This window comes from Mustela nivalis (genome assembly GCF_964662115.1).
Source record: "Mustela nivalis genome assembly, chromosome: 12".
NCBI classification, from domain to species: Eukaryota; Metazoa; Chordata; class Mammalia; order Carnivora; family Mustelidae; genus Mustela; species Mustela nivalis.
Genome location: NC_139031.1, coordinates 7,767,652 through 7,781,729, shown reverse-complemented (window position 1 = coordinate 7,781,729; position 14,078 = coordinate 7,767,652). Strand labels below are relative to the sequence as shown.

Below are 14,078 nucleotides of genomic sequence, written 5' to 3'. Positions count from 1 at the left end.
TCGAGAGGAAACCAGGGGCAGCCCCGTGGCAGCACATAGAACATGGAAGCAAAAAGTGAAAAGAGAGGTCCCAGAAGCAGACCTGCTGTTAATGAACAGCAGTTCGCAGTGTGGATTCCAGGGCTCTTTACCAAAAGACTCCGATTACCCGTGCATCCGATGATAGCTCTTTCCCAGAAATAAGTCTCAGTTTTGTAAAGCGATCTTTTAAAGTCATCTTAAATGTCACTGTGGAGCTGTTTTTAAAAGTCTTCCCAGTAGTATTCTAGAAATTATAATGACAAAGGAGATATGCAAATGTCCATTTTGTACTTTGGAAAACAGGTGCAGTCACTGTGAAGAAAAGAAAATGTCAGGAGGATGGGAACAAAAAGAAAAACAATGGAAAAGAACTTGTAATTTAATTACCTTGATGTCAGCCTTCTACACAAACTAGATGTGATGTAATTAAAATACCTGTAACAAAAGGAAGCAGGGACATTCTTTCCTTTTTCTTGAAATAAAGGAAGATTAGAAACCTCGTGCTGTTTGAGGGAAATGTATACTATCTATGCCAAAAAAGGGTGCGTGTATGTATGTGTGTGTGAGAAAGATTTTTCTCTTAGTCAATAGCCCAACAAAATAGGCAATATCTATGGCCTTTCAAAATAAAGTCATATGTATAAATAACTCCAGATTAAATATTATTTCAGTGATCCCTAATGCAATGAACATTACATTTATTTAACAATGTATTGATGGTTTTAGACCTTTCCCCGACTATAAAGCCATAGCAGGAACTTGCTATCTTTGTTGGGTCAGAAACGCTCAGAGAGTAAGAAGCAAATCATGAATTTCAATGTGGATAAAAAGAACACTCGCTCTAACCAGAGGATATACTGCTCAGTAGCACTGGCCAATATTGGATGTGGCGGGGGCACCCATCTGGGGAGCCATTTGCTCTGCACTGTGCTCATGTAGGCTGTTCTGTTCTAGCAATCTACGAGCCTTCCTGTGAAGCCTACAAACACCTGGGCCAGACATCCAATTATTACTGGATAGATCCTGATGGCAGTGGACCCCTGGGGCCTCTGAAAGTCTACTGCAACATGACAGGTAACTATGCCATATTGATGTTTCATGGACGTTTCTTCTCTATGTTGAGCATGAACAGTACCACTCAAGTCTGGTTTCTTCTGCACCATGTTCTTTTCACAACATGTAATGAGCTAAATAGTATTCAATTTGTTCAGTGAAATGGCGAAATGTGTTTCTAAAGCAATAAAATCTTCTAATCTGTTCTTTTTAAACTCTACCTTATAACTTGAACATTTTAAAATACAAACATGTGGGGGAAAAACTCAAAGTGCAATTGAAGGGGAAGTCCACAGGCAGAGCTGGCCCATGCGGCAGCCGCCTCCGCCAGTGACTGAGACTGAGGAACTCAGTGTCACTGCTCGACTGTCCACATGCTGCCCAGGTCAGGGGGAGCTTATGGGCCCCTCCGGACCTTCCTCGGGCCCTGTACTTAATAGAAGGAGGCTTTCTTCGGATGGAAATCCCATTTGGGCAGCACCCACAGCTTTCATATGTATCTGGAATTTTCTGCAACAGAAGAAAACCTCGTTTTTCTTCCCTTCCGTATTGAATTTTGGAGTTATGAAATGAAATCATGGGTTCTGGTAAACTCCCACAATGTGTAAAATATTCAGATCTCTAAGAGTAGATTTTCTATCAGACACTTAGTAATGTCCTGCCTTCCAAAGTAGAAGAGTGTGAGGCATGTACCACTCACCGGCTCCAGGAGAGGACCAGCATTTGATGGAAACTCCGTAAGTATTTGATTATAACAGTAATGGTGATGTGATGCTACTTAGAATGATTACTACATTATCTGTACACTATGTATCAGGTACCATGATAAATTCTTTACTTAGAAGACCTGGGTTTGCATCCCAGCTCCGTCTGTCACCAGGTATATAATCACAGGCACCTTATTAACTGTATTAAACCCAATAAGGCTCGGTATGTTTATCTATAAAATGGATTATTAATAATATCTACGACATAGCATTCTTATGTAAATGGAATAAAATAATATACATATGGTTCTTCCCATATTATCTGACACATGGTAAACTTTCAGTAAAGGATACAGGGAGTTAGGTATTATATTTTTTAAAGGATTAGACAGTTAAATATCTTGCTTATATTATTAAGGTAAGATTCAAACACAAGTTGGTTGGGGACCTAGTGGTGCTTAAATCAGGCAATACTTTAGAATCATTTATGGGCCTTTTGTTTTTGTGTTTTTTTGTTTTGTTTTGCTTTGTTTTTCATACATACTAAATGTGTCTATGCTGAAGACTTTGATTTAGTCTGTTGGCTCACAACCCTCCAGGGAACTTGCCAGGTGTGATCTAAAACAGCCCCTGTACTCAGAGGGCTGGGAGAGACCCAAGAAAGAGACAGGCCCCTCCTAGTTGGTAGGTAGCAGTTTTAATAAGCACAGGGAACTTATATATGAGGCTGGTCGTGATGGCAACATAATCTTAACAGTATATGAAGAAGCCTCACCTGCGTTCGAGTCACATACGCTGTACAGGTGTCCTCAACACCACACTACCACTATAAGTTTGTGTCCTTGGAGCAGCCCCTGAAAGAGAAAAAGGCAAGTGGAACTCCATTCCAGGCTCAGGGGAATGGATGAGAAGCCTTGGAGTGCCTGGGGTCAGCTCACAGGTCAATGGACAGTCACGTCTTTTTCCAGTGACATCCCCAGACATAGGTGCTAAGTGGAATTAGGATTGTGCCGCTCAAAGGGAGAACCCTGAAGAGCTTTGTGGGTAAGCAGACCCTGTGGAGAATTTCCAGCAACATCAGGAAGCCATACCTGGCCCAGAGCAGAAGGCAGAATGATGAGGACGGGAGTGTAGTAGGGAAGGTGTGTAGAGGAAGTGGTAACCTGGGAGCTGTCTTCCCCAAAATAGCCTTCCATGCTGAGAACTATGTGTGACCCAGAGAAGAAACCTGCTCATCAGAAAGCTTGGTTTAAGAGTTTACTGGTTTTTGGACTTGTCAGTGCACGCACGTACTCTCTTACTTATCTTCATTTTCATCTTAGTTGAACTAAAATACAATCTGTGAGAACTTCATTTAATCTATAAGAATCTTGATTTTTGTTTCTCCTAATATATAAAAAATATGATTATAGTTTAAGCCAATATGCTAAATGCAGTCTGGACAGTGAAGAGTACAGTACCACTTTCTGCAGGTAGAATATTTTTTCTTTCATCATTCAGGATAGGTGGGAACACTAGTGTGTCAGGGACACTGAAGGCCAACAGGCATTCTTTGGCCTTTAACCACCCATCAGCCCTTTCTTCAGCTGGAAAGAACAAGAACTTGACATCATTAGGACAGTATGGTACCACATAGCTTGGTTTGGGCTGTTGCAGTTCCAAGAGATAGATGTTGAAGACGAAGAAGGAATGATGGCATGACCAATTCTATGAAGTCTTGATCTATCTGCCACTCTATGTCATGAGAAGGTACATAAGCCTTACTTTATAACTTTTATAGGAAAAAAAATAGAGCCCTCCCACATCTCAGTAGCCCAGATGTAATTTGGTATTATCACTGTTGAATATATCACAGATTTTTAAAATGGGAGCAAGACCTCTTCTCTGGGGAAGAAGCAATGTCTTGGCAGTGATCAGGCTTTTTTTTCTTCTTTCTACAGTTGTCGTGGGATGGGGGAGAGCTGTAAACTTGTACAGACATAGTGAAAACTATAAGGAAAGGGACCTCCCTGACAGGAAATATCTGATGTAGATTTAGGTAGAAACTAAAGACACTGTTGAAAATTACTTCTGATGTAGATCTATTCTTTGGAATCCTAAACTTCCAATTCTGTTACTAATTTAAAAGATAAAGGAAATGAAAACACAAGTAAAGTAGGGCCTGATAGGAAGAAGGGAGTCTCCCTTGATTTTTGGACAAGAAGTTTCTCCAAATATTCATGACCACACTACTGTCAAGTGAGGTCTCCAAGTTTTGTTTAACAGTATCAAATAAGTAACATATCCTTTATCCTCACTATGTTTCATATTGGATCATAAGGGAGGACTTGAGGTCTGTCCCTTTTAGAGTATTTTATTGTTTGATTGGTTCCACGATTTCAACCTGTTGGTATCTTTTGGTCATCTCAGCTGCTTTTGTTACATTCTCAATTTCTTCTTCGTAATGCCTCTTGCAAATCATCCTTATTTTCATCCCTAATTCTGAATGATAGTTTCTTTAAAAACTCAACACACACCTACTATATGATTCCGCAGTTGTTCTGGTGGGCATTTACTCCAAGGGAATGAAGACAGAGTCACACAGAAACCTGTGCGCAGAGGAGCATGGCAGACTTATTGGTAATAGCCAAAAACTGGAAGGCACCCAGATGCCCTTCGACAGGTGAATGGGTAGACAGACTTGGTACATCCATACCATGGAATTCTCTCTGACAATAAAAAAGAATGAACAACTGATCCAATGCAACAGACATAAATCTCCAGAGAATTAGGCTGAGTGAAAAAAATCCAATCTCGAAAGATTACATACTGTCTGATTTTCGTTTATGTAACATTCTTGAAATAACAACATTACGGACATGGAAAATAGATTAATGACTCCTGGCGGTGAAGGAGGGATGGGGGTGGGAGCGAAGTGGGCGTGGTGACAGAAGGGCAACATGAGGGACTCTGTGGCGTTGGACGTGTTTAGGGTCCTGACTGTACCCGCGGCAATATCTCGGTCGTGATGCTATCCTGCGGTTTTGCATGGTGGCACCACTGGGGGAAGTGAAGGAAGCATACAAGGGACCTCTCTACTATTTATCACACTGCATGTTGCATCACATTACCTCAAGGCAAGCGTTTAATTAAAAATATTTAATATACACCAAAAAAAAAAATCCCAAAGATCCTGAATTTTTTCACAGTCTTTGTGGAAAAAAAAATAGTGCTTAAGCATACCTCTAAGATCCTTTTTTCCAGGTTTTTTTTTTTTTTAATTTATGTATGCACTATGCATCGGGCACTGTGCCATAGGAGGATAAGTGGGTAGCCTAAATGCGTTCCCAACTGATAGTAAAACACATGTTTAAAAAGCAAATAAGTAAGTAATTTTTCTACAAAGAAAAGTGATGGAATTCTGAGGAGTGATTTATTTTGGATGCCGGATTTTAGATAATGCCTCCCTCCAGAGACAAACTTTTAGCCGAAATCTAAAGTATGAAGAGAGACAAAGCACTCAAGGAGGTGAGAGGGGAGACGAGCCCTATAAATGAACACCCCAGCCCGTGGAAGAGATCGTTTCATTCCAAGGAGCTGAAACCCCCATGGCTGAAGCCTGGAGCTTGGTGAGCCTCAGAGAGGGGGCTCGAGAGAAGTTGCCAGACCAGAGCGCACCAGGTAGACAGGAGGGTAGTGTGGGAAAAAGCTGGATTTTATGTTTTCAGTTATTTTTCAGTGCAGGGGGTGGGGACCCATAGAGAGCTTTCAAGCAGGAGAATGAGAGGGTCTTGTTTGGAATGAAACCATTGTGGGGGAGGCGGGGGTGGGCATGAGTGGCAGAGTGGAAACACCAAGACCAGTTCTGGAGTTTTTGTCCAAGTCCGGGGAGGCATCATCTCCTCCTTGAACTACCGTGGCAACGGCTAGAGTGAGGAGACCGAGATGCATTCTGGATCTGTTCTGAAGTTAGATGATGACTGATGTCACGTGGTGATGATGTCGGGGTGGGTGACAGGTTGGGTGAGGATGGCTAAGGGCAGTCGTCAAGAGTAAGTCCCCAAGACATAGACTGAGTAACCGGGTGAATTATGGTGCCATGGGACACGTAGAACATTAAGGGAAGAACAGATTTAGAGAAAACCCAAGAAGTCAGTTTTGGCATAGTTAAGTGTGAGGTGCTATATACCATCTAAATTGAGATGCCAGTTTTGCAATTGGATAAAACTTCAAGAAGGATATGAAGGTTAGAGATAGAAATGTGCTAATTGTTAGCATCTGAATATATGAGAAGTGAGAATATCATATCACTCAGGGGTTGCTGTAAACAGGGAAAAGGCATCTCGGGAATGAGCCTTCGGGAACTCACTAGAAATCCGGTCTCTGGTGATGAGGCGGCGGGTCAACGTGTAGGAGGAGGATGTAACTGAGAGTCAATGGGGGAAGAATGTCTAAGAGCATCTGGGGACGACCGGGCCACCCATACGTATGTCAAAGTGACTGCTTGGGTCCTAGAGAACGACAAAACCTTTTGAGGATGGAGGATGACTTTGAATCCATGCAAATGTCTCCTAACGAAGGAGGCGATGCACCTAAATACAGCCAGTGCCAGCCCGCAGGATGCGGGGGTGGGGTTTGTCTGGAAGGGACCAGCCCCCCAAAGGGCCAGGGTCGACAGCTTTAGGAAACCATGGAATAGACAGCTGCCCAAGACTCCACGAGCGGTGAAATCTCCCACAAGAACAGAAGACTTACAAGCCGAGTCTTGTAGAACAGGTGGGTGTTGTAGGGCCTGGAAAAGGGGAGAAGGAAATATAGACCAACTTATAAAATGCTTTGTACAACACGTAAAGCAGTTTAGACGTGGTCCTGAGGGAAAAGCCAGCTCGTGGTGATTCTGTATTTTTAAAGCATGACTTTGGCAGCTGTGAATGGGATTCTCCAAAGGAGACCCAGACATAGAACAGGGACACGAGAGAGAAAACCCCTGTTGTGGTCCAGGCATCAAAAACTGAGAATGTCGGGGCGCCTGGGTGGCTCAGTGGGTTAAAGCCTCTGCCTTCGGCTCAGGTCATGATCCCAGGGTCCTGGGATCGAGCCCCGCATCGGGCTCTCTGCTCCGTGGAGAGCCTGCTTCCTCCTCTCTCTCTGCCTGTCTCTCTGCCTACTTGTGATCTCTGTCTGTCAAATAAATAAATAAAATCTTAAAAAAAAAAAAAAAACTGAGAATGTAAGGCAAGTGGCAGTCAGGTAGAGGAGGGGGTCGAGTTCGTGGCTATTTAGGAAATTGAGGCGGCCAGGCTATGGCTGAAAACGAAAGAGAGCTGAACATGATTGTGGGGTTAACAACTGCATGAGGTGAGCCACGGGAGGCCAAGGGCAGATTAGGGAAGGGGCGAGCCCGTCACTCAGCCTGGCCCAGCTGCCCCCAGCAGGTACCGCACAGATTCCCAGTGGGGCTGGGCGAGCCTCAGGCAATCTCTGTGTCTGCGTTTCCGGTTTCCTTGTGAATGACGTGTAGGCATTGGAATGGAAGGATCTCTGCTCTCCCTCCTGTTCTAAAAAAAGAAAGAAAGAAAGAAAGAGAGAGAGAGAGAGAGAGAGAGAGAAAAGAACAAATTCTATTATTACCATGGAACATGAAAGAAAAATATCACAGTATCCCTGCAGTCGAATAATCTAGAGCCAGAATCCTCTTATCTCAGATAAGCTTGAACTTACTCATTTCTTGGCCGAGTTTGACGTGCATTGGCACCCTTCACTTTCTGTGATGAGGCAGGTGTCCTACGCTGACGGTCTGCAGCTCAGGGCCTCGTGCTGGGAAGGTAGGCCCTAAATGACAGAGCGTCCAAGTGCCCGGCGTTGGTACTGAGCGGAGAATGTGTTCCCGGATTCCCCTGCGGAACAGCAGCCATTCTGCGCAAGCCAAGGGCACCAACTGGACTCATTGTTACCCTCCCTTCTCCATCTCCACCCTCCCTCTGAGACTTTGCTACTGTAAATACAATTGTCGTAACATAAACTATCATATATTTGAGTATTTACCTCTGTTACTGGTACATCGTTTTAAACACGTAAGCTTCTATTTCTATTTTAAGATGCTTGCCAGCATCTTTTCCTAGAAACCTCGAACTTTTGTATTGAAAGCTTCATTTGGTTCTTTCCGCCTGACGGTTAATAATAACAGTAGTAAATAAAGCTAGATCCAGTCATTATCCTCGGAAACTTGCTCCGTATCCGTAAATCAACAGCAGTGTTTTTCTCAATATTCTGTAATCTAATTCATGTTCTTTAAAACTCTCTTCGTATTCATGTTTAATTTTTTTTTTAAATGTAGGTAAGCATCTGTGCTGCGGCATGTGAAGTCTGAAGTCCAAATCAGGAACACCTCCAATACTCTTCCTAGCACTAGTTTTGTAGTTTTATCAAAAAGCCATTAAGCTTGTTTACATAATTTGTGCTTTATAAAGCCCTGGGATTTAGCTGATCAAATTCTATTATCCTCTATGATGGTAAAAGCTGTTCATGTCTTTTTAATCTAATATTTATAGAGCGCTTGTTACTCAAGTTCCTAAGCACTTGCACCCAGTAATATCATTTTATTTATGATTATGCTTCTCAGAAGTTTGAGGAGGAAGTGCCGACAGCAAGGAAACGAGTCTCTGCGTGGTGTGCGTGGGTCCTGGTGGGAAGCATCGTGGACCTCCCCCACCATTCCTGCTCGTGTACCCTACCCTCCAGCAAAGCAAAGCAGTCTCTTCTCTAGCATATTCCTTTTCTTAGCAGCTTACAATTTATTATCTCACCTTGAACGCTGGTCAGGGGTCTGCCAAGGTGAGCCCTCCTAGGCTGAAATGAAGAGGTCAGTAGGGCTGTGATCACCTCTGAGGCTTAGGATCCTATTCCGTGTTCATTTGGGATGTTGACAGAATTCAGGTCCTCGTGGCTTTAAGACTGAGGGTCCCGTTTTCTGCCTGGCTGTTGGCTGTGGATTGCTCTCAGCTTCTTGAGGCTGCGGAGGTCCCAGCGGTGAGTCCCTCCCACAGCCTGGCGGCTGGTGGATCTCTCTGGTCTCCAGACCATCTTTCGAGAGCTCAGTGGATTAGGTCGTGCCTACCCAGGATAATTCCCTGATTAACTCCAGTCAGCTGATTGGGGACCTTGCTTAATCTGCCAAATCTCTTTACCTTTGCCGTTCAGAGTGACCTACCTGTAGGAGAGACACCGTCATATTCACCCGATCCCCCACATTCAAGGAGTGGGGCTCACATGGGGAGTGTAGGTGCACTGGCAGGAATCTTGGGGGCCACCTTTGCACCCGTCTTACCACACCTGGCTCCATACACCTCTGTATAGTACTCATAATTCCGGCTACGTGTATCCTCACCTTCTGAGCAACAGTGCAACGTTTAGTTTATAAAATATTAAGCCTTTTTAAATTATTTGTCTAAGGGTTTTTAGTATATTGTTCAATATAGAAAATTCTGAAAATATGAAAAGCAAAAATAAAAATTGCTTACCAGCTACAGACACGAATTGCTAACGTGTTAGGAAAAGTGTCAGAAAGACTGTATCATAGAGCTGAAGCCACATTTATTATTGAGAGCAAACTGTGCATCAGGCTCTATTCTAGGTAGATTACACACCATAATTCATCCATTATCCAGGACTTCACAACAAACCCACAGGGCAGTAATAATACCGGCGTCCCTTTTTTCTGGATGAGGAAACTGAAACTCAGAAATACTAAGTTCTGAGCCCCACAGCAAATCCCGGTAGGTTATAGAGATAGATGTCTTAGAATTGTGTGATTCAGAGCCAGAGTTCCTCATCACTGTGTGTGTGTGTGTGTGTGTGTGTGTGTGTGTGTGTGTGTGTGTTTATAGACGTCCATCCCAACACAAGTGTTCATTTTGGATTCTGTAGTATGGTCTGTAATATGATCTCTGAAATGAGCACCTCTTACTCCTATCTTTTCATTATCATCATCATCAAACCTTCCTTACCCAGCTCTAATTCATTATCTGTGGTTTGGACAGCCTTTTTGTGGTAAACTATTTACTTCTTAATTGTCCAACTAATGCCTTGGGGTTTTTAATCAGAGAACACATTTTAAATGAAATCAGCGTCTAAACCATTAGGCAATTATTATCAATTTCAGCTCTAAATTCAACTATGAGTTAATATAATTTTCTGAGAGCTTTATAGGCTAAGTTGTGTATGTCCTTTCCCTTGGGGTTTGAACCCAACTTTTAGGATAATTAACATTCTATCACCAATATCTGGTTACTATGTCAATGGAACATCTTACACTGAATCTAACCAAATCTGATGTGAGAATGTAACAAGGTTGAGTGGAATTGTATTGGGGATCATCCGTGATATTTACTTTGATTATAGTGCCTCCTTCTTCCTTTTTTTGCAAGGAAACCAGCTAGAAATGAGGACACACACGGCTCCCCTCTTCTCTGTTAGGCTTATTAACATTCGCAGGCCGGGCGCTGCTGTGCTTCCAATCCCTTGGTGTTCCCAGATGTCATGAACTATTTCTCTGATGAATTCATGGCCTAAAGTGTAAGCCTCAAAACACTGGCTTCTTCCATTCTATTCCCTCTGCTCATTTTATTTTTTTCTCATCATCCGCTTTTCCTCTCCCTCGTCTGTCTCCTGCCCCAGCGCACCTCCTCTGTTGTTAACCCGCGCGCGGAATCCGTCTCGTCCGTGTCTTCTCCAGGCACAGCGTCTCCTCTCCGCTGACCTCTCCCCGCCCGTCTTTGTTCCAAACCCTTTGTAATCACTCAGCAACTCCTGCCTCACGCGCTTGGCTATTTCAGTACCTCACAATCAGTATAAATCTTTGAATTCAATTCTGTTCATACAGCTTCAATTGAAAATCTAGGAACCAACTCACTGATCAAACACAGCCAGAAAAGAGAGCTCTTCTCTCTAACTGACTGCCCGCTTGCCCAGGACTCCCTTCTGGATTCAGGCTCTTATGCCGTGGATGGCTTCCCCTGCCAGGCTTTCTTTCAAATCTCTTCATTGTGTGTCAGTCATAGTGATAGGTTAATACTGCAAAAGTTCTCAAAGGGTGTTTGAACCTGAATCAAGGAAAGGAGAGGAAAGCTGTAAGAGTGGGGTGAGGCCCATGTCATGGGACAGGGGCCAGGAGGGAGTGCAGGATGCCACGGAAAATCAAGGAACGGCTGAAGAGTGGTGACTGGCCTCAGGGTCCCCTGGACCTTCCAAAATGGCACCCCTCATGCAGAGGCGCTCACCTCCAAATATTTCCACACACCTGCCTTGCCAGGATTTTAAACACACGGCCTTCTGGTGCTCTGAAAGCAATGCCTTTGTTAGGAGATTCCCCCCGTGCCTCCTCAGAAGGCAAGGCTCCCCGTGGTCTGTGGCAACGGCATGTTCTTGGTGCCTCTCACATCCGGGGTCCCGGACGCTCATCCAGGCCACAGTCATCAGCTCGTCCATCAAGCAGGAAGCGGAGAGAAACACCTTGGAAACTCCAGTTAAGGTCAGCTCATTGCTTTGTGATCAGAAACCAGAAGCAGGAGAATCATTTCCCGTCCACACTAGGAATTCCTCCCTTCTGCCTGGCTTAAAGCCCGTATGTGTGGAGTTCTCGCTCCAAACCCTTTGCCTTTTGCAGTTTCGTGGGTCACTTTCATTCCTTCCAAGGAAATCCGTTTCCATACCAGAAGGTTCCTGGCGACTTTGTTGGGAGAATCTCATATAGAGGCTAATTTCTTTTTTTATATTATCTTGGTCTCACGGTTGGAACCAAGAAAGTTAAAATAAACTGCATCCAAACTCCATGTTGCTAAACTGGCAGATACTGGAATCCCATCTCCTCGACTGACTGAAACTAGGAACACCAAAGCTCATCTGTGCCCTACAAAACTGCCACATGATGGCAGGTGTCCCGTCTGTGACGACTGAGAAAGAATGAACTTGTCAAAAATCTCATTGCGTTTATGGACAGAAGACTCTGTGAGGGCTGACCTCCCTTCACATAATTATTGTCTCGTATCCTGTTTTTGCTCCTCTTTTTTGACCAAAGAATATCAGCATTAAAAAGTGAGATTGCGCAAGAACTTGCTGCACCATCATCATCGTGGGCATCACCATCGCTTCCTCTCTGTTTGGCTGAACATCTGTTTCATTCTGTCTTCCCTAGAACCACGCTGGCCCTTGCGCCTCGAAGCCCTCTTGGTTGGGTGTAGCCTTCAGGCCCTGACAAGGCAGCACGCTGTGGGACCTCCAAGGAATGCCTTAGCGGGCAGGGGCGCGGAGGTGAGGGCAGGAAGCCGCCGCTCGGTGTATCCTGAGGCCAGTCAAACGCGGAATAGAGTCTGACCTATTCTGCTCGCAGTTCTTAAAAAACTAAACGCCTCACGGGCATCTTGCTGATGTGTCCCCTTCTCCAGTCCGAACCGTTGGCTGTCTGTGTCTGGGGCATGCCTGCATTGTCATGAAAGCTCGCCTCACCGCACCCCTGTCCTTGGGCTGACATCCTCCTCATCTCTCCCTGTGCTACATCTCCTGCTTCCTACTCGCCCTGCCTCCCTCCTCCTGGTTTCTCCGTCTCCCTCCAGCACAGCACACCCTTTGGTCACTTCTGGACCCTTTAATGGGACCTGCCCTTCTCTCGGGAGGTTAGAATATTCTTTTTGTCCCAGACTTTCTGGAATTTCACAACGTGCCTTTCACCCCGGCAACGCCTTACACTTCTTTTTATTGTTCTTGTAATTTGGGCTTTTCTGATTTCTTTGTTCTCTCTAGACTGATTTTTCATCATGGCTTTGATCAAAGAGCTCTTTTTTTGTTCCTGGAAAGTTCCTTTTTAATGGCGTTCTGGCCTTGCTTTATGAATGCACACCTTTTCCTTGCCTCTTAAGGATAACAAACATCTTCCTTTATTGTTTTCTTTTTCTAAATTTCTTAATTCTCATTTTTCTGGCTTTCTTATTTTTTCTGATTTCTAGACCCCTCAGCTTTCCTCAGTTTCTTAATAATTATTAGCTATGTGTTTGTTATTAAGAGTGACAGAGTCTGGTTGCCTTTAGACTTAACTCTGGGGTAGAGGTGCCACGTGTCCTGCGGTGCCCAGCACAGACCCACTGAGGTGCTCTTGCCCTCGTGTAGTCACTAATAGCTCTCCTTTTACTCTCTCACATGCAGATTATGTGTGCATATATTATACACTCTAACTTTAATTTTTTTAGGAGGGGAAAAAGTTAAATACCAGTGTTTATTCACCCCCTAACCTGGAAACCCTTTACTCACTTTTAATCCCCTAATTTAATACCATAGGAGAAAATAGGTTTTCAAAACATGACTTTAAAATCTGTAAATTTTAAATATCAATCCATGTTTCTCTTTTATTCAAAGGATGTCATCATTCTTAGTGCTTGTTACTGACTCTGTATAGGAAGTTATGTGATAGATGCCTTTGTCTATATTATTCCATTTATTCCTTAGCAATAACCCTGAGAGATATTAGTGTTCTGATGTTGGTGACATGTGAGCCGAGATACAGACAGACTTTAATATTTTCAAACAGCCAATGAGTGTTTAAACACATGATTATCTATGGGAGCTTCTGTAAGGCAATTTACAAAAAGCTGTTTACTTAAAGAATATGGGTTTGAATGAGAGACTTTCTTATCTTTTAATGGCATAAGTTTATCACTTTTCCCTTTTATGGAATGAAACATTCGGAGAAACCCTTGTTCTTATAATTAAAATAATGTAAATTATTATTAGTAGTAGTGTTTTAAAATTGTCTTTTCCTCGTTCTGATTTCTGCTTGGCTAGAGTCTAGGCTGGGATCCAAGATGGCTGCTTTGTTCACTAATGAATCCAGCAGTGTTGTGTCGAGCGGGCGCTAATAAATGCCCTGCCGTGAACAGACCATGCCGCTTTGGCTCTTTGAGCAGATAGAATGGCAATAGCTGGAGATAAGCAGGTAAGCTTGAGTAACCGTATCTAACTCGGTACTAGGTAACAAGTGTGAGACAAGGCCGCCCCTCCTACACTTGGAAGACAGATGGTTTTTAGCAGTGGGCTCAGAAGTTGTCTGTACAACCCGTTCTGCAAGCTTGAAAGTCCAAGCTCTTTATCCCTTTGCATGTTCTAGCTGCTCCGTGTATGGACTTTGTTTAAGACTAAATATGAAAACATTCCAGAAGCAGGATTGAGTTTACTGTATACTTGGGGTCAGACAACCAGAATCCTGTGATTCAGTGGATGAAGCAGAATGATTTAAAACTCTAGCCTCGGTCTCCATTATGAAGAATGAAA

The 14,078-nt window shown here is 43.6% G+C and overlaps 1 protein-coding gene across 1 annotated transcript in view; it reads left to right on the top strand.

Annotated features, from left to right (window-relative positions):
• Positions 1 to 14,078, top strand: part of CNTNAP2 (contactin associated protein 2) — a 1,362,616-nt gene that overhangs the window by 669,641 nt on the left and 678,897 nt on the right. Inside the window, exon 11 of the mRNA XM_082693594.1 lies at positions 976 to 1,095. Coding sequence (XP_082549720.1) covers positions 976 to 1,095 — 120 coding nt within the window. The remainder of the gene's footprint in view (positions 1 to 975; positions 1,096 to 14,078) is intronic.